The sequence below is a fragment of the Simochromis diagramma genome, unplaced genomic scaffold (assembly GCF_900408965.1).
Source record: "Simochromis diagramma unplaced genomic scaffold, fSimDia1.1 OVJJ01000348.1, whole genome shotgun sequence".
NCBI classification, from domain to species: domain Eukaryota; kingdom Metazoa; phylum Chordata; class Actinopteri; order Cichliformes; family Cichlidae; genus Simochromis; species Simochromis diagramma.
Genome location: NW_024386755.1, coordinates 3,118,911 through 3,139,365, shown reverse-complemented (window position 1 = coordinate 3,139,365; position 20,455 = coordinate 3,118,911). Strand labels below are relative to the sequence as shown.

At 41.5% G+C, this 20,455-nt stretch overlaps 1 protein-coding gene across 4 annotated transcripts in view; it reads left to right on the top strand.

The window, feature by feature from the left end:
- The window catches only part of LOC120729737 (unconventional myosin-Ic-like), a 61,869-nt gene extending 48,561 nt beyond the window's left edge, over positions 1 to 13,308 (top strand). For all 4 annotated transcript variants that reach the window (XM_040025586.1, XM_040025577.1, XM_040025606.1 and 1 more), the window contains 22 exons: positions 87 to 160; positions 342 to 447; positions 1,558 to 1,638; positions 2,355 to 2,446; positions 2,591 to 2,685; positions 4,162 to 4,208; positions 4,291 to 4,371; positions 4,884 to 4,989; positions 6,377 to 6,494; positions 7,350 to 7,463; positions 7,608 to 7,684; positions 7,784 to 7,852; positions 7,954 to 8,038; positions 8,608 to 8,767; positions 8,895 to 8,978; positions 9,065 to 9,158; positions 9,234 to 9,289; positions 9,367 to 9,502; positions 9,634 to 9,704; positions 9,804 to 9,901; positions 10,046 to 10,145; positions 10,921 to 13,308. In XM_040025586.1, coding sequence (XP_039881520.1) covers positions 87 to 160; positions 342 to 447; positions 1,558 to 1,638; positions 2,355 to 2,446; positions 2,591 to 2,685; positions 4,162 to 4,208; positions 4,291 to 4,371; positions 4,884 to 4,989; positions 6,377 to 6,494; positions 7,350 to 7,463; positions 7,608 to 7,684; positions 7,784 to 7,852; positions 7,954 to 8,038; positions 8,608 to 8,767; positions 8,895 to 8,978; positions 9,065 to 9,158; positions 9,234 to 9,289; positions 9,367 to 9,502; positions 9,634 to 9,704; positions 9,804 to 9,901; positions 10,046 to 10,145; positions 10,921 to 10,947 — 1,971 coding nt within the window. In that variant the 3' untranslated portion in view covers positions 10,948 to 13,308. The remainder of the gene's footprint in view (positions 1 to 86; positions 161 to 341; positions 448 to 1,557; positions 1,639 to 2,354; positions 2,447 to 2,590; positions 2,686 to 4,161; positions 4,209 to 4,290; positions 4,372 to 4,883; positions 4,990 to 6,376; positions 6,495 to 7,349; positions 7,464 to 7,607; positions 7,685 to 7,783; positions 7,853 to 7,953; positions 8,039 to 8,607; positions 8,768 to 8,894; positions 8,979 to 9,064; positions 9,159 to 9,233; positions 9,290 to 9,366; positions 9,503 to 9,633; positions 9,705 to 9,803; positions 9,902 to 10,045; positions 10,146 to 10,920) is intronic.
- Positions 13,309 to 20,455: the final 7,147 nt, after the last annotated feature.

Genomic DNA, 20,455 nt, shown 5'->3' with positions numbered 1-20,455 from the left:
TTTCAATCTTTTGGTGTTTATTGTATGCTGGGACTTTCCTTTTCCTGTATATTACAAATGCGTTTTTTGTTTGTTTTTTCTAACAGGGCGACTCTTCCAAGAATTACAGAGTCATTGGTCTGCTGGATATCTATGGCTTTGAGGTCTTCCAGCACAACAGGTACAACTACCCCCAAATTAGCCAATGAATCCTTTTCCCCTGTGCTAAAAAACTTAGATGAACTCATTTGGATGTGTTCCACTTCCATTGTCGTCTACTCTGTGAACAGTGTGACATAATAAACTAGAATCAACAGGTCTCCTTGCTTTGTCTTATCTGTCTCGTTTGTTGCATGTGTCAGCTTTGAGCAGTTCTGCATCAACTATTGTAACGAGAAGCTGCAGCAGCTCTTCATCGAGCTCACCCTGAAGTCGGAGCAGGACGAGTACGAGGCCGAAGGCATCACGGTCAGACACTCCTCTCTGTCTCAGTGCCCATACACCTGCTGTGATCGACCTGTTGTCATATGTAGTTTCCCATTAAAAGTACCATGTGTTCCTCAGGTCTGGTTTCAGAAAGCTTAGACAGTGATGGCCGTGGACCTTTTCCATATGTAAAAACACCTGCTGTTTGCTTCTTCAGCTGCAGCAAATGTACATGTAGAATTTTTTTTTCTCTTTTTTTAAAAATTTTGTGCAGGGGTTTCCCTGCTCTGTGCACCGCTCTGCTCATGCTTTAAAGATTTCTTATTTACTTTTTCCACAGTTTGTTTTCATCAGTGGGTCAGTGAGAGTTCAGGCTCTGCAAAGAGCTCCTAATGCAATTGTGTCTGCAGTTTTCCAAAGTAAAGCCGATAATTGAATTCACTGTTCTGCTTTTTCCCCTCAGAGTCTAAACTCAAAGTAATTTAGAGAAAGTGCACATATTTTTAGAAGATGCAGACCCATTAGAAATGAAGCCCTCTTATTGGTGGAGGTGAGGGAGGTGGGGGCCTTTTATTTACAGATTAAAAATTTCAACCTCTTAAGAAGATTACATGTCAAAACAGCTCTGCACTGAAAGATGTTTCAAGATGCTGACTGTTCTCCTCACTTACTCTTATTCTCCTCATTTATATTCATTGAATTTTGATTTTGTTTGGCCCTTCAGAACAAGAGCATCTTGTTTTCATTCTAATGTAATGGTCTATGTGGTCAGAGAGCAAACAAGTTGTGGGAGAAGCTTGGATTCTCTTCTCAAAGAGTCCATTCTTATCTGATATCAGAGCTGTAGGCTGCCCTCTCTCGCTCTCTCTCTCTGCCGTCTCAGTGGAAATAGTTTGACTGTGCTAACAGGTAACAGGACCTGCAACCACCACACTCAGCCTGGGGTGCACTGTGATTTTGATTCTTGTGCTTTCAAGTTGTTTTGTGTCTTGGTCTTATCAATTTCTGGTGGCAGCTCAGATTTTAATGAGAAAAAAAATCTATTAATGATTTCTTTTTCCTATCTGTGCAGCAGATCGTTGAGCTGCTCAGCAATCAATGTCATTTTTTTTCTCTTAATGATCTCTAACCATAAGTTTTGTGCATTTCCAGTGGGAGCCAGTGCAGTACTTCAACAACAAGATAATCTGTGACCTGGTGGAGGAGAAGTTTAAAGGCATCATCTCCATTCTGGTGAGGAGATATGCTAGTCCCTCTCACTTATTGCTTATGTGGTCTAGAAGCAGAAATATTTAAAGAATGTATGGGTAAGCATATTAAAAAGAATAGTCTTTAGTGGAACATATCAGACAAACAGGAATAATCCATGCATAGACAAGCACATAGACTTTTGTCTCCAGCTTCTTATTTAGTGCGTAGGCCTGAGAGTGACAGTCGAAGCAAAAACTAAAAATGTAAAATTGGGGGAAAAAACAAACAAAGATGTGGTGAATTTGGTTGAAAAGTGACAGAACACTTCAGTCTGCAAGCTCCTCAGACAACAGCAGATTCAAACCACAAACCTCTTCCTGCAAGGCGAGCGCTGCTAACCACTGCGCACTGTGGGTCCAGTGTTGGCTGTTCAGTGACTGCTATAAAGAAGCTCACCATGTATCATCTATATTTAGATATGTTACTGTATGAATGAATCAAACTTATTTTTTGTGTTTAGAGACATTTTAGGGGGAAAATTAAACATATACCCAAAGATTAAGAGGAAAGTTATGATTTTAAAATGTGAAAGGGAGATGTTCCTGCTTACCTCAGTGAAAATTACACCTTTTGTTAGACAAGTGAACAAGACCTTTTGTACCTGACCTTTAATACACAGGACACAACAGGCAAGTGTGACAGCCAAACTCTGAGAGTTTGTAGTCACAATATTTGACCTCTCTGTTCATGTGTCACAGGATGAGGAGTGTCTGAGGCCCGGAGATGCCAGTGACTTGACCTTCCTAGAGAAGCTGGAGGACACCGTGGGCGGACACGCACACTTTGTCACGTTAGTTTGATATTCTCTCTTCTCATCCACAGCTTATACAGTGTGATCTCACATAAAGTTCAGCTTGTCAGACTTTGAACTATTAAATGTATCCAGTTTATTTCCTGGTAAATCCACGTTGTTTGTTTGTGTTCTTCCCTGCAGTCACAAACTGGCAGATGCAAAGACCCGGAAGGTAATGGGCCGTGATGAATTCAGACTGCTGCATTATGCTGGGGAGGTTAACTACAATGTCAACGGTGTGTGTGTATTTATATATATATATATATGTATGTATATGTGTGTGGTTGTGTTGATGTGAGAGTGTACTGCTGTGAACAGTGTCAACATCAAAGTAGTGCTTCTTTTTTCTAAGTGGAAAAAAACAGCCAAGGACAGCATGACCTCGTGCCGTTGCATGTTTGTTATTGTGGTGAATTTGGCAAAGCAGTCAGGCATGTCAGACTCCTTTCCAGTACTAAATACCAGTACTGTTTGATAATACTCCCAGTAAATGGTAAAAGCTCTGAGCAGAGTTACAGAAACTCTAATACTTCACATAACAAAATCACATACATCAGGCCTGTTCTTGCACAGTTTGTTTGTAGCAGTGATGTGACGGATTTTTTATAAAGTTATATAAATAATCCAGTTTCTGACCATCTTCTTGACATTCAAACATAATAAGTAGCAATTTTGAACCCTTATTCTTAATGTTGCCCTGGGTCAACATTTCAGAAGCAACAAGCTAGTTAGCCACAAATGCACTGTGTGAAAGTACTTCTTATGAAAATCCTGCTTACTTCTTATGAACCTTGCTTGAAAAAGGTTAATTCACCAATTTGGAAGGCTCACCTTAACAGAGAAAGCATACAGTTAGTAGTTACGTTATCCGTCAAATTAACCTGTAGTAGTAAGTACATTTGGATACAACTCTAAATATATCGGCTTTATTTGCTATTAAGCAAGCTGTTAAAGGTAACCTATTCTGTTCATATTTTTAAACTTTAATTCAGTAACTTTGCATAATTCACAGTCCAAAATTATCCTTACGTATTTGCTTATCCCAGGACTTCATGCAGCCTTTTAATTTAACGTCTGACTGAAACAAGACAACGTTCTTGTGACTGGATGCCCCTCACTAACAAAGTATTTGAATAGCAGTTGGCTGGGGCCTGACCATATTAGAGGTATCCACTTTGAATAATGTAACGCTGAGCCAAGAGTAGAAAGAAGCATCAGCCTGAACCCTAAGTTTCAGTGACTACTTGTACCTACACTGATCTTGAGCTGTTTGTCGTGGTTAAAATGAGCATTTACATTACATTACATTGTAACAGGGTCATATATGAAAGGAAATGAGGAAAAGTCACATAGATCCGCTTTAAGACCACTTTGAAAGATCCTCAATTGAACTTGTTACAGCTGGAAAATCAGAAAATAAAATTTTTATTTAGTGTGGTATAAAATCAAATTCAGTATTAGAAAAGTCTTCAGTCTGTCTAAATTGAAAATGTACCACTGTTTGTTTGATTTTTTTTTTATTAGTATTATTATTGTTTTAGCTCGCTTGCTGCATTGGGAGTTTTTCCCTTTGAAGGAAGACCAAGAAATAATCAGAGAATCTGGATTTTTTTCTCTCACACATTTGAAGAAGAGAAAGTCAGAGCAGTGGGCCAGTGATGAGTGTTAATGTGAGGTATTGCATTTTCACATCTGACTCTTTCTCCTTTCAGGATTTTTGGACAAGAACAACGACCTGCTCTTCAGGAACCTAAAAGAGGTGAGACAGAGTTTAAGCGAACCATTTTCTTTCCCAGAGTTGACGTTCAGGCTAAACGTACCCTGCGTGTGTGTGTCTGCAGGTCATGTGTATGTCAGAGAACAAGATCCTGACGCAGTGCTTTAACAGGGAAGAGCTGAGTGACAAGAAGCGTCCTGATACGGTGAGATACCTCAGTGTCCATCTGTGCCTCCCTGCTTCAATTTCTGAGGTTTCCTGAGGTCTGCCGTGTTTTTCCTTGTTTGCGTCCCAGCATACTTTCCCACAGCAAAACAAACAGTGGTGTGTTTCCCCACTCCAGTGCTGAGTGGGCGGTCTGATGGGGATTCTCTGTGGCTACCCACTCACTGAGGAATTCCCTGACACTTGTATGTCCTCCATGCACGCTCACTCACACAGGACCTGTCACAGGCTGGCGGGTTAAGAGTCCCAGTACTCCACACTGGGCCCAGTGTTCAGTGTCAGCTGGGCTTGCCGTCACATCGCCGCCCCCTGCTTACGTTGCTCTTCTTAGCTCATCCTCTCTGTCAGCAGGCTTCAGTTTGCTCTTCTCCTCGTCACTTTTTATCTTTTTAAGTCTTTGCTCCATTTGCCACCCAGCGTCCTCTTGCCTTCATCTCTCTATCCCCTGCTAACCACCTCTCATTCATCATATTTCTGTGTCTGCCCCTCCAGGCAGCCACCCAGTTCAAAGCCAGTCTGGCGAAACTCATGGAGATCCTGATGTCCAAGGAGCCGTCGTACGTGCGCTGTATCAAGCCCAATGACTCCAAGCAGTCAGGTATGATTTCAAGTCCTTTTTCTGTTAATGTAGTGCAGAACACGATAGAGGGCATTCTTTCAAATGTTGTTGTTAAATGTTTGAATCGATTGTTCGCCTCATTCGGTGTCAGCTAGTGGATCACGATTTCATAATGATCTCATATCCATCATCAGTCTAAGGAGCTTGGAAAGAAAAGCGTCTGGACTTCTTTAAGTTGCTTGAAGACGTTTCACCTCTCATCTGTTCAGTTCAGTTCTGAACTGAAGAAGCTTCTCGGATGAGAGGTCCAGACGCTTTTCTTTCCAAGCTCCTTAGACTACGATGAACCTTCACAGACATATCCATCATCAGTTTTTCCTTCTAGTCTTTGCTTTTTTTCCAATGCAAAATCTAACTATGGAACAATACTTTCCTCACAAACACAATATAAATAATAAATCCAGGGCACAACAAAGAGTATAAGTGTGAGGCCAGGAAAGCGAGGAAGACAGTGAGGTGACACATAGGTGTCAGATGTTGAGTAAATTGGGAGCATTTATGTCTGTTTGTGTGTACCTGCATACGCCCGACCCTCTCTCACATATTATTACCCCCTACAACAAAATGATGGTATTTTTGCTGTTATTACTACCAGCTGCCATCACCACTCTAAGTGATGATAATAAAAACAGTTGACAGATGTGAGCTTTCTACTCTCTTTAATCTGTTCAAACAAAACCAGTGACTTTACTGGACATTTACAAAGAAGCCTGTTGTTTTGGTGGAGACCTGTGCTAATACTGTTTTCCAATTGCAAAGCTTACATTTAGGTGTAGTTCATAAATTTAGATTTCAACAGCATGAAAATGTTTCAAGTGCATGTAGTAAGTTTTAATTTTGTGCTTTATTTGTCTCTGTTAATGTTTCACACTATATAAATTCAGATTTTCAAAATAAAATATTCCTGTAATAAAGTTGTTTTTTGTTGTCAGCTCGATTCAGATTGCTATGAGTGTTAGTATTTTTCAGAGGGTCAATGTCAGCTTTATGCAATACTTTTAGTAAAAGGAGCTTCAACAAGATAATAATTTCCCCACAAACCTCACATTCATTCTGATATTTCAAAAATTCTGACCAAAGCAGGTTGGATTTGGGGTTGTTGTTGTTTTTTTGTTTGTTTGTTTGTTTTGTTTTTTTCTGCTCCATCAGTAGCTGCAGTGGACCTCTCCGTGTGGTCGTCAGTATATCGGACCAGCCCTTTGTTTCTCTCCACAGTTGGCCTTTTGTTGGTTTCACACTCTTTCTTTGTCCTGTGTCACTCCCACTCCTGCTGCTTAGCATTTACTGGTTTTCTCTGGTTCATTTTGCTCTGCTGCCTTTCACATTTTTCTCACTGAGCCTGCTCTCCCTCTGCTCTCCGTCACAGGTCGATTTGATGAAGTATTGATCCGTCACCAGGTCAAGTATCTGGGACTAATGGAGAATCTGCGGGTGAGGAGGGCAGGCTTTGCCTACAGACGCCGCTACGAGGTGTTCCTGCAGAGGTGATCTGCCACCGCTAACATGTCTCCACAACATCTGCTGGTGTCATCGCAGCTATCGGTCACAAAGATTCTCACATAGAAACACATTAGTTTTAGTAATTCATTGAACATTATTAAGTAAAAATATTTAGATTCGTTCATAACTATGGAACAACGTAGTATTGAGCTTTGCATTCCATTGGATACCTCAGTACACTATAGTAGCTTTTAACACCTACCAAAAGTCTCAAATACCTCCTCCTCATACCCCAAGTCATTGGCAGCAAAACAAGAGAAAAAGTTCAAAGCTGCTCAACAGTGACTATTCCCAGTATTTAAACTCGATTTGAATGACAGTAAACCCATGCTGGTGTAGAGCTATTATTCTTCTCTCAGGTGAGTGGCCTTTTAAGCCAAAGTGTCTTAAGTCACCTTCTGCTATCATTGCTAACTTTAAATTTGGAATAAAGGTTGAAAAAAAGAAGTTTCCTGAAGCAAAAAAGGGGAAACAGAAAATTCCTTGTTACTTCCTGTGACGTTAGGCAAAAGCACTAAATCCTCACAGGTCAGAGGCTGGAACAAGGGATCATTTGGCAGTCTTACTACAGATAAATCAAACAAAGCTTACATATTGCACATTATTTCTCTGACTGGTTTGTGCTCGCCTGAGACATTTATTTACCTGTATGTCTTTATCTGTTAAAAAGCGGGTCTCTGATAATGATCAGGCAGAGGTGAGACAAACAAATAAAGGCTGGCCTCCAAATAGAAACTATAGAAATAGCTGGCTAACCTGCTGTCTTATAAACAGCCAGACCCTTTTAGTTTTTGATTTAATTCAAATGATTACTTTGTTTTTTTTCTTTTTATGTTTAGATACAAGTCCCTGTGTCCAGGCACGTGGCCTAACTGGGATGGGAAGCTGTCAGATGGAGTTTCCACATTGGTCAAACACTTGGGATACAAGCCTGAGGAGTACAAAATGGGCAGGTCAGCCGCACTGTCTGATGAAGATGTCAAAACTAATCTGTCATATCTGGCAGCTGTCACAGATCCTGTAGAATAAGAAGCACTGTCCCATATTTTGACTTTCTTTATCGTGTCTGTAATTCCATGTCTTTCATAACCACTTAGATCCAAAATCTTCATTCGCTTCCCAAAGACCTTGTTTGCTACAGAGGATGCACTGGAGACCAGGAAACACAGTCTCGGTAAGAGTTGGCAAGTCTCGATCTGACGCATCAATGCCGTTATATTGCTGAGAGACAATGTGCTGCAGGTTTGAGCTTGTTGTCTCTGTCCCCACACAGCCACCAAGCTGCAGGCGGGGTGGAAAGGCTACAGCCAGAAGTGCAAATACCAGAAGCTCAGAAACTCAGGTAGGGAGGTTTATATAAAGTTTATACACGAGATACATGTGTATCTCATATTTACAGTAAATCTGAACCATTTATTTATGTGAATTTGCTGTATCTGGCAGCTATTGCAGTCCAGGCATGGTGGAGGGGGATCCTGGCCAGAAGAAGGGCCCAGCGCAGACGACAGGCAGCAAATACAATCCGCAGGTACAGATTATACCGGATCCAACCAGTAGATGGTGCCATACTTTAATGAAAACGTTTATCTATAGAGACCAAGTTTTTGTGTCAAAGGCTGTGGACCATTGGAGCAACCTCAAGTGGAGATTAGAGGAACTGCAGCTTTTTGGCACTTTAGTATTGCCAAAGGATTGTGCTTACGCGTGACTGTGAAATGTAAAGTATGGGAAGCTCTGTTTGGTTTCATTTAAACATATTTAATTACAACCTTATTACCTTACCTCATTTGCCTTAATTACTAACGGTCAGATTTCGTGTTTTACTCAACAGACTTGCTTTGAGGATCAGTCCTAATAATAATCATTTAAGTAAAGTGAAACAAAATTCAGAATAATTGTCAGGGAGACAATGAAGTAAATGAATTGGAAAAAACAAATCATTACATTCTGAAAGCTATGAAAGTTCCAATGAGTTCTTTAAAAAAAATAAAAAATAAAGGTGCTGTTTCATTCTAATGTTTCCCTTAGGATTACTGTGAAGAAACTTTATGTTGCTGGTTTTTGATGATTCCAGCTCCTTTCTTGTCTCTCCATCAGGTTCATCAAAGGCTTCATCTACCGTCACAAGGAGCGCTGTCCAGAGAACGAGTATTTCCTGGATTATGTGCGCTACTCTTTCCTCATGAACCTCTGCAAGAACCTGCCCAAAAATGTCCTGGACAAGAGCTGGCCCACTCCTCCAGCTGCTCTCACTGAGGTCAGAATTCAGATTTGACTGAAAAATGTTCATGTAAATGTTCTGTCTGGTAGGACCTTCTCATATAGAAAATGAGTGAAAATTGAAGCCAGTAGTCAAGTAATGTGAAACCTCTGTGTGTCTGTAGGCGTCTGTGCATTTGCGTAAGATGTGCATGCAGAACATGGTGTGGAGTTACTGCAAGAAGATCAGTCCTGAGTGGAAACATCAGGTGATGACTGTCCCGCGCTCTCTATCACACTGTAAGTTTTCTGGTTTGCTGCTTGCTTCATTCACATCACTCTCGCCTTTGAATAGATGGAGCAGAAGATGATTGCCAGCGAGATCTTCAAAGACAAGAAGGACAACTACCCACAGAGCGTGCCCAAGCTGTTTGTCAGCACCAGACTCGGTAAGCCATTGCTCACTCTGCAGCCAACGAGCTACAAATGCTTTCAGATCAGTGAACGCGTCTGCTCTTATTCAGATGGCGAGAACATTAACCCCAAAGTTGTGCAGGCTCTGGGCAATGAGAAGATGAAGGTTAGTGAAGCTTTAGACAGTTTTAACTACAAGCTCAGCATCAGCATGTACTGATCTTCCTGCGCTTTTGTCCCCAGTATGCAGTGCCGGTCACCAAGTACGACAGGAGGGGCTACAAGCCCCGCCCCCGGCAGCTGCTGCTCACTGCCAACAGTGCCGTTATTGCAGAGGAGGGCAAGCTCAAGCAGCGCATTGACTACGGCGCTCTGAAAGGTCAGAGGTCAAAAACAGACAGACGCTTCTCGTGTCTTCTTGTCTTTTAGCGGGTGTTTGTCACATGATTTGGAATAGTGATTGACATTTTGAAAAGAAAACAGCCACTAATTGTTGTGCTGTGTTTGCAGGCATCTCCGTCAGCTCTCTTAGCGATGGCGTGTTTGTTCTGCACGTGCCCAGTGAGGACAACAAGCAAAAGGTGAAGATGAGGACACCTAACTGCTTTGCTGCTGTTTTGAAGAAGAAAAAAAAGTCCCACAGAAAAAACTAATTTGCGTCTGCTTGTGTTTCCTCGCAGGGAGATGTGGTTCTGCAGAGCGACCATGTGATCGAGACCCTGACCAAGATCGCCATCTGCGCTGACAAAATCAACACCATCAACATCAACCAGGGCAGGTGAGAGGCAGAAACACACACACTGTTCCCCACAAAGCTGTGCACGGTCTGCACTGGTAATCTCAGGCTCCTTTCATGTTAATCATTCTGGAGTACTTTATGAGTTCCTTCATGATTCTCACTGCCCCTCTGTTGCTTCCCCAGTATAAAGTTTACAATGGGTCAGGGAAAGGAGGGGATAATAGATTTCACACCTGGATCAGAACTGCTGGTGGCCAAAGCTAAGAATGGACACTTGTCTGTGGTAAGTGTACTTTATCATCTTCTGCATCATTATCAGTTCTATGTTTTTGTCAGCAAAGTGTTTACAGATGTTTGGGGGGGGGGGGTCACTTTGTTGTATACTCGTTTTTCAGTCTGCATTAATGAGTGCTGGTGCAGCTTCAAAGGGTGTATCTACACATCATTCACAGTTCTAAAAAAAACATTTGAACCAGCTTTCTTTTAATTGGTTGCCCGACCACCTGCCCAACAGTGGGTGGGTGGAGCATCTGTGTTCAAAGCCAGAGCAGTGTGCGTGAGATGACCATATTAGGTTGTAGTAAACACACGGCAGACTGGTCCACATCTTAATGCTTTTCAGCATTCTTTATTACTATCACACACACGGTTGCTGTACAAACCACAGCTACAGCTCAACATACCAACAATAACACTGACAGGAGCCAGTACAGACTTTAAAGCCAGAGAGGCGTGATTGCAGCTGCTGCTCAGGTGTGTCCACCTCCCCTGCAGTGGCACCGTAGACCATGCCCCGCTCTCAGTGATGTCATATAGATGCAAAATAGAAAAACCTCTCCGAGCCTTTTAGCTTATTCAGTTCTAGTGTTTTTGTTCCTCAAAGAGAAAAATGTTGCTAGTTACTACAGGAACAGCTTTGCTGACTGATTTGAATCGATTTGCTGATCCTGACTGTTGTTGTATGCTGTTCAACTGCTGTGAATAAAGATTTTGGTGTAAAGCAGTACACAGTAGTTTCTGAGTTAAGGTGAAACGTTTCTCCTCCGGCTCCCTTTCAGACGGCTCCCAGGCTGAACTCCAGATGATGGCCACTCTGACCACACACACCAGGACCCATGTCCTCCTGACCTCTGCCATCCACCAATCACATGACTGCAGACTCCACTCTGCTTAAGCCAATCAGATGCAAACTGTCACTAGATGGGTGGCATGTGTTTCCGATTTAAACAAAAAACAATAAAAATCCAGCTAAACTAATTGATATATTTATGTTTATAGATAATATTTTTGGGATTAATACTGTTTAATGCTGTTTAAATATTCTGATTTTATATATGAGGCCAAGGGATAACAAATATATTTGGTGCAATTTTCTTGCACCAGCTGTTTATTGTGCTTTATATGGGAACATGACCAAGAAAACAATAAGGAAAGTGTTAGAATAGAAGACAGTGAGATGAAGGGGGCTGTTGTGGATCAAAGTCAGGGTCAGCTGTTGCCTCTTTTTTTTTTTTTCCCTGTTTACTTTTTTATTTTTATTTTGCTCCTTTGTCTGCCTGACACTGCTTCGTTAACTGGGCGAGTTATTAAAGCTGTATCTTGTTGCGGAGTGTTAAGAACAAGGTTTGACAGCATGTAGGACAGATGCTGGGAGGTTTGACGAGGAGGAACAGGAACTTTTCGAACATTCAGTAAAGATTTGAGGCCAAAAAAAACTTTTTAGTGTCAGATGTGGCTGAAAATACCTTAAAGAGTTCAATTTACTACTGAATACTCTTCAAAATCTTTATTTGTACAGTGTTTGAGTAAGAAGAGAGGTAATTGTGAGAGAATCGCAGCAGCATGTTCCTTAAATGCTGCAAGAAAAGAACAAAGTAAGTGAGACGGGTTTGTGGTAAAGGCAAGAGAAAGACAGGGAGAGAGAAGTGAGGGTGCAGCAGTGGTTTGCCTTGATGCTAGGTGCTTGTGCCTTTCTCTCTGACTTTATTTACAACAGTTTTGCAGCTCTTCACCGCCGTGTGAGAACCATGACGCTCCAATGAGTCGAGTTAAGTGCAGATGGGAACCTGCCATCCTCTCAGTGAACGTTGGATTAACACCAGCAGCAGCAGCATGTACAGCACACACCAATTGTTCACCACCACAGAGTCCCTCCATCACTATGTCTGCCCTCCGCTCCACCCTCCACACTGCCTGTTACACTCAACTAACCAGGTGTTGCTACACCTAAATAGGCTTTCACCAGTCTGACAGCTAACAGCATTTTGGCTTTTAAAAATAATAATAATAATAATAACTTTAGCCCTGTGAGACTAAATTTTAAAGCTGTATTTGGTTCAGCAATGATTGTACTTTAATATTGGGCTATGTTAAAAGGCCAAAAGATGCTATTAATTGATGAGAAGATTGAATTGACAAGAGTCTCATGTCTTAATTGTAAATATGTAGCTACATCCAGCTTGATTTAGGAGAGAATAATGGCCCGGTTTGTGGGAAAGACTTTGGTTTGATTTATGGGAAATTTCCAGGAAATCTTGTTTGTTAAAGCCCTCCTACACATTTGGTTTTGTAATCGTTAATGAAGACAGAATGTAACTCTGAGCTTTATATCTCCAATATAGCCTATTGGAAGGCTAACTCTTTTCTTTGCAATTATAATCAAGCTAACAGTTTCCTCGCTGTAGCCTCATGATGTTCATTCACTCATATGTGACAACAAAAGTAGACTTCTCAGAGCAGGACACCATCTGAAAGGCCAAGAAAATGCCATCTGATGCCAACTGTCACAGCAGAAGTTGTTCAGGTGTAACACATCCTGTAGTCCAGTTCAGACATTTCTGTTTAGCCCTGTCTTACCTCTGATTCTCCCTGAAGCCTGCAGCTGAGACCAAAGATGGGGGAAAGGTTTTGCTCTGGAAAACTTTTGAGAGCAGCTCCAAAATGTTTCCACTTGATGTCAGAACTTTGTCTCTGAGTGCTGCTGCTGCTGTGTGCATTAGCCAAAGGCCCTGTTGATTTCTAGTGATTATGTGTTGTATGATTAATATGACGTTATGGTGTCGTACTAAATGTTGTTGGAGATGTAAATGTCCATTTTTGTTGTGTTTTAAATGAGCGACTCAAGCCAAACGAGGTTTGATGATGTGAAACGTTTTGGGGAGAAGAAGCTTTTTGGTGTTTGTTAACCCAAACTTGTCCATGTGCCTTTGTTAGTATAGCAATATAAGACGTGTCTGGGAAGAGGAAGACCTCTGTTAGCCTGCCTGGAGATGTTTCCTCTCTGTGTATAAGCTTTATTCAAACCAAGTCTGTCTGTTGATTCACAGATACACTCTTGTTATCACTCCTGAGTTACTGTATCCACCAAACCAATGTAGAATTCTGCCAACACACTAAACCATGACATAGAATTTGAAGAATGAATAAATTTGAAAATTAAAAACAAACTGGCTGTGTCTGCTGGGTGTTGCTTTTTATGTGTGTGTGACCTATCCTTTTTTCCAAAGGGGTTGTTAAGTAGCCCAGAGTTAATAAAATGGCAACAACATGCAACCCTCCTTTAGCAGGGTCCAGAAATGCCTGCTGATGTGTTCTGGGTTTTTTTCTAATATTTTCCAGGTTGGTTTTTTCCACAGAGAGCTGCACTCTAAAAGATCTTTAAACATAGTAAACATACCTTGTGTGCCACAGACTGCTCCCAAACACGAGGGGACAAGTAATACCTCTAAAACACTTAAGTTGGCTTTATTAAACATTAGATCTCTAGCTGGGAAAACATTTTTAATTAATGATTTAATCACTGAGCACAGCCTTGATTTTATGTTTTTAACTGAAACTTGGTTGGACCAAAGTAACAGTGGAGCTGTTCTCATCGAGACGACCCCTCCTAACTACAGTTTTATCAGTGAGGTCAGGGCGAGCAGGAGAGGAGGAGGGGTTGCTGTCTTATTTAATGAATCATTTCAATGTAAGCAGCTATCTCCTGGAAGTTTTCAGTCTTTTGAATATGTGGCTTTACAGCTGAAGGCCCCATCCAAAGTTGTGTTTCTTAATGTTTACAGGCCTCCCAAATACTGCACAGACTTTTTTAATGACCTCAGTGAACTGCTGTCTGTGATCTGTGTTGATTTTGACTGTGTAATTATTGCTGGGGATTTTAACATTCATGTGGACAACCCTCAGGACAAAGGGACTAAAGACCTGAGTAACACTCTGGGCAACTTTGGGCTGACTCGGCATGTAACAGAGGCCACACATAATAGAGGACACACTCTTGACCTACTGATCTCCAAAGGCCTGAGCATTTCAAAGGTTACTGTGTCTGATGTGGGCCTGTCTGATCATTACTGTGTTTTCTTTGAAAGTAAAATCTCAGCCCACACAAATATATCAACAACAGTGATCACAAAACGGTGTATAACTGAACACAGTAGTGCAATTTTTAACCAGGTCTTCCCATTAACACCTGACCTGCCCAGAGGGTCAGTCAATGAGCTCGTCAATAGCTTCAATGCTAACATGTTAAATGTAATGGACACTATTGCTCCCATTAAGGTGAAGGTTATCTCTGGAAGGAAAAAGTCTCCATGGAGAAACCACACTGGTGAAAAATGAAAAAAGAGAGTGTAGGAAAGCTGAGCGCAGATGGAGAAAAACAAACCTCCAGGTTCATTATGGCATTTATAAAGAGAAACTTCACAATTATAATTTACAACTGAGGAATGCAAGGAGGTCCTACTTCTCTGACATCATCACTAAAAACAGCCATAATGCTCGGGTCTTATTTTCTACAGTTGACAGGCTAACAAACCCTCCTGTGTCAGTGGCAGCTGAACTTCATTCGACCATGGCCTGCAATGACTTTGCCAAATTCTTCACTGAAAAAATCCAAAAAATTAGACAAGCAATTGGTACATCAACAGCAGATCCAGGATATGTACTGTGCCCACCAAAAAACTGTTTAAACACCATGAAACAGTTTCAACCTATTAACAGCAAAGACCTGGAGGACATCTTAGGTCAACTGAACTCCTCCTCCTGCTGTTTAGATGTCCTGCCAACAAGTTTTTTCAAAAAGGTCTCAAAGACTATAGAGTCAGACCTATTACAGATCGTCAACTTTTCTTTATTATCAGGTGTGTTTCCAGAATCACTAAAAACTGCTGTAATCAAACCTATACTGAAAAAGGACAATCTTGACAAGACACAAATGAACAACTACAGGCCGATCTCAAATCTCCCGTTTTTAAGTAAGATCATTGAAAAAGCAGTTTCTCAACAGCTCAATTACTTCTTAAAACAGAATAATTGCTACGATGCCTTCCAGTCAGGTTTTAGACAGAACCACAGCACTGAAACCGCTCTGACCAAAGTGTTTAATGACATATGTCTGAATACAGACAGTGGAAAAATGTCAGTCCTAGTTTTACTGGATCTCAGTGCAGCATTTGATACAGTTGACCACAACATATTACTCAAACGACTGGAGAACTGGACAGGTCTTTCAGGAACTGTACTAAACTGGTTCAAAACATACTTAGAAAACAGGAAATACTTTGTATCAATAGGTAACTTCACATCTGAGCAGACAAGTATCACATGTGGAGTTCCCCAAGGTTCCATCTTGGGACCCCTTCTGTTTAACATCTACATGCTCCCACTGGCACAGATTATAAACAACAACAAAATAAACTATCACAGCTATGCAGATGACACACAAATATATATCACAATGTCACCAGGAGACCGAGGCCCTGTACAGGCTCTTGGCAAATGCATTGAGGAAATCAATGACTGGTTGTGCCACAATTTTCTCCAGCTAAACAAAAACAAAACTGAGGTAATAGTCTTTGGCGCCAAAGAAAAACGATTACAGGTCACCAGAGAACTTCAATCTATACATCTAAAAACCACAAACCAGGCGAGAAATTTGGGTGTAGTGATGGATGCAGACCTAAACTTAGAAAAACACATTAAGACAATAACAAAGTCAGCTTACTATCACCTCAAGAATATATCAAGGATAAAAGATCTGATGTCTCAACAGGACCTGGAAAAACTAGTCCATGCATTCATCTTTAGTAGGCTTGATTACTGTAACAGCATCTTTACAGGTCTACCTAAAAAATCAGTCAGACAACTACAGCTCATTCAGAACTCTGCTGCTCGAGTCCTCACTAAGACCAAAAAAGTGGACCACATCAGTCCAGCTCTGAGGTCCTTACACTGGCTGCCTGTCCGTCAGAGGATAGACTTTAAAGTTCTGATGCTGGCCTATAAAGCTCTGAATGGTTTAGGACCAAAATACATCAATGACCTCCTGACCCAGTATGAACCATCCAGATCCCTCAGGTCATCTGGATCCGGTCTTTTATCAGTTCCCAGAGTCAGAACCAGACACGGAGAAGCTGCATTCAGCTTTTATGCTCCTTATATCTGGAACAAACTCCCAGAAAGCCTCAGATCAGCTGAAACACTCAGTTTATTTAAATCCAGGTTGAAGACTCACCTGTTCTCAGCTGCATTTGAATAAAGCACCAAATCCACACTTTAAGCTTAAATTTCAAAACTTACATTTAACTACTGATTTTATCTACTGTTCTGATTTTATCTGTTTTGATTTTATATACTGTTGTTTGTTTGTTTGTTTGTTTGTTAATTAGTTAGTTAGTTTATTTGCTTGTTTTAATCAATTTTAAATCATGCTTTTTATTTGTTCTTGTTTCTAATGTCTCTGTAAAGCACTTTGAATCACCTTGTTGTTGAATTGTGCTATACAAATAAACTTGCCTTGCCTTGCCTTGCCTTGCCTTGCCTTGCCTTGCCTTGGTTTACAATGTGAATAAGACCAAGTGCAAATCTCAGAGTTAGGGAGTGTAACCAAGATTGTAATTTATTATTTTTTTAAGATACCTGAAAACATTCATATTTATAAACGATTAGCAACTGAAACTAAACACGAAACGCTTAAAGTGAACCGGTTATGCTAATCCATATAATAAACCCTCATCTGCCACTTTATTAGGTGCTAGACCTGAGTTGGACCCCTTTTGTCTTCAAAGCTCTTTTTAATTCTTCGTGGCTTCGATTCAGCAAGGTGCTGGAAACTTTCCTCACAGATGGCTTTGTGGCATGATGTGTTATCCTGCTGGAAGCAGCCATCAGAAAATGCTACACTGATCATGAAGGGATGGACATGCTCCGCAAGAACACTCAGGTAGGCTGTGACGTTTAAGCAGTGTTCAGGATGTACTAAGGGCCTAAAGTGTGCCAAGAAAATAGCCTCCACACCATTAGGCCGCCACCTGCAGCCTGAACCATTGATACAAGGCAGGATGGATCCATGGTTTCATGTTGCCTACACTAAATTATGACCCTACCACCCAAATGTGGCAGCAGAAATCGAGACTCATCAGACCACATCCATGTTTTTCCAGTCTTTTGCTGTGTGATTTGGTGAGTTGTAGTTTGTTTCCTATTCTAGCTGGAAGGAGTGGTACCCAGTGTGTTCTTCTGCTGCTGTAGCCCATCTGCTTCAAGTTTAGACATGTTGTACATTCACAGATGCTCTTCTGCATATGTTGATTTAAATGAGTGGTTATTTCCTTTGGTCACACTGCTTTGAGCAGATACTAGTCTACTCTGACCTTTGGCATCAATGCTGGATATTCTCTCTGTAAACAGTAGAGATGGTTGTGTGGGGATATCTCAGTAGATCCATTTTTGAAATACTCAAACCAGCCTCACTGGCACCAACAATCAAAAATCAATAATGGATTGGATTTATATAGCGCTTTTCAAGGCACCCAAAGCACTTTACAATATCACTATTCATTCACTCTCACACACAGGTGGAGACAGCTACAGTTGTAGCCACAGCTGCCCTGGGGCAGACTGACAGAAGCGAGGCTGCCATATCGCACCATTGGCCCCTCTGGCCAACACCAGTAGGCAAGTAGGGTAAAGTGTCTTGCCCAAGGACACAACGACCAGGACAGAGAGTCCAGGGATCGAACCGGCGACCTTCCGGTTACAGATGCGATTCCCAACCCCCTGAGCCACGGTCGCCCTGTAAACAGTAGAGATGCTTGTGTGGGGATATCTCAGTAGATCCATTTTTGAAATACTCAAACCAGCCTCACTGGCACCAACAATCAAAAATCAAGTCACTTAAATCACATCCTCTCCTCTTTCTGATGACTAGTTTGAGCATCAGCAGGTTGGTTTGACATGTGTCCACGACCAAATACATTGAGTTGTTGCCATGTGATTGGCTGATTAGATATTTATGTTAAAGAGCGGTCGATACAGTGATCAGTGAGTGTAAAAGGTTTAGGTGATAAGCAAACTGATTGGTGAGTGTTTATACAGCGTGTTTCAGATAAACAGGTCACTATGTGCACAAATGACCCATGTGAGGCAAATGCTCCACCCACCTGCCATTCAAACTTTCTCTTTGCGAGGGACAGCCAATCAGGAGAAAGTTAGCTTAAAGTAACATGAACCGAAATTACTACTTTCAGTGTTCAGTGGATGAACCGAGGAACCGCACCAGGCCTCGGTATATGATTAATAAGGATCGTTTTCAATGTTGAAACATGGAAAACTACTCCATTAGAGTCCAACAAAAGTAGTATAGAGGTAAAAACTGTCATTACAGGCCTATTTTAATTTTTTTTTTAAATCTGTTAAAAATAAGAAATCAAATTAAACATCAAAATGATGGAACAGTAACAAGTTGTATTTGTCATGGTCCTGGGTCGGTGACCCAGCGCTTTTAGTTTGTTATCATTTTCTAGATGATGATTGTTTAAGTTCTGTGTTATTTTCGATCTGCCTCTGAGTCTGCGTCTGTATCCGTCTGTCTATGGTGTCTCCCCATCTGTTTGTGAATCTGTCTGTTTAGTTCAATGTCTTGTCTGGTTCCATGTGTCTGAGTTTCCTGTTTTATTGTGAAGGTCCGTGTCGTATGTGAGTGTGATCAGTTTACGTTTCCCCTGTCCCGTCAGCCCAGATTCCTCCCAGCTGTGTTGCCCTCCTGTCTCTCATCCCCTGATTACTGGTGTGTGTATTTAAGCCCTGTGTGTTCTCCTGCCTGTTGCCGGTTCGTCTGTGTAACTCCGTGTCAGTCTGTTACCCTGTGTTCTACGGTGTCCTGTTCCTCGTCTGCGTCTCTCTGCTTCTCATCCCGTTGTCATATGCTCCCAGGTCTGTTATTTTTAGTTCTCCCAGTTTAGGTGTCTTTAGTTATTTGTTATGCCCCACTCTTTGTTTGCCACTACACCTCTGTAAATAAAACCACCGGTATCTCATCCACTGCCTGCATCTTGGGTCCTTCTTCCAATTCCACACGGCTCACCTCGGCAGCCGTGACAGTATTGTTATATTGACAGGAAACAACAAAGCTTATAAAAACTGTCAAACACCTCCCTATACTTCATGGTGTAAGTGTATATGCTGTGCAGCTGCTCAAGTTCACCCTGTTGTATCAATCATTAACTAATTAAAAAAAAATCCAAGTTGGATGTTTTATAAAATACAGATCAAACTGATAGCATCAGAAAACTGTTTTCATGCACAAACTGCACTGCAGGCAGTGAGACGTCAGAACCACAACGGCTCATATCATATTCTTCATTTAAACCATGTGGGGATAGAACCACATGCAGGAGTCCAATCTGATCCAAATTACCTCCTCAAAAGATCAGGAATGGTTGTGTCAGTGCTACAAAATACCTAACATGTCACAAAAGCAGTGATCTCCATCTCCAAAGTGTCTGTTGTTGTGGGGAGGATGAAATAGGAATGGAGCTATCTGAGTCCCACTGAAAATGCTATGTCCAGATTAACATAATCAACTTTTTGGAATTGAACGTGCATCAAGACCGTTATCTCATGGTAATTTGTTTGAATCTGATTCAACAGACTCCTTTAAATGGCTCCACTGATCACGTGAGTGCTGATTATGTGATTCTGCTGTCAAACAGTTTAGAGATCTGTGCTATAGTAAACACTAGGTTTCCCGCTGAACCTTTGAGAAGCACGTTTTCAGTGGTTTAACTGTCTGTATAATCTCTGCACTGCGCTGTCATGGTTTGAGGCAGCCAGCAGGTGTCGCCCACTGAGAATACTCCCCTGGTGTTATTTGCCCTCCTCAGAGGAGCTTTTTCCTCTGGACCATGTAGACCCTCCTCTCCTGTAGTTCAAGGAATCCTGCATTTGGCACGAAGCTGAACGTAAACAGAGTGTCACCTCATATTCTGGTGGATTTATGGGCAATTTGTGGCTTACATAAGCACACACACCTCACGAGGCTTTTCAGAAGTTTCCTAGTTTACCGTAGCCCACTGACACCTTTAATGCAGATGCAGAACATTTTTTCCTCCACAGATCACAGCTGGACAGTCTGGGTTGTGCTGTCCTCTTTATGACACTGTTTTTGTTTCACAGTGAGAGCTACATAATGACCAGCTGTTCAGTCCTTGTCCAAACAAGCCCCCACAGTATATTTCTTAATATATTGTGAAACAGTGCACATGTATAACATTGGAGCGCTCTGATTGGCCACGGCTGGTCTCTAGCTCAGCCAGTAGC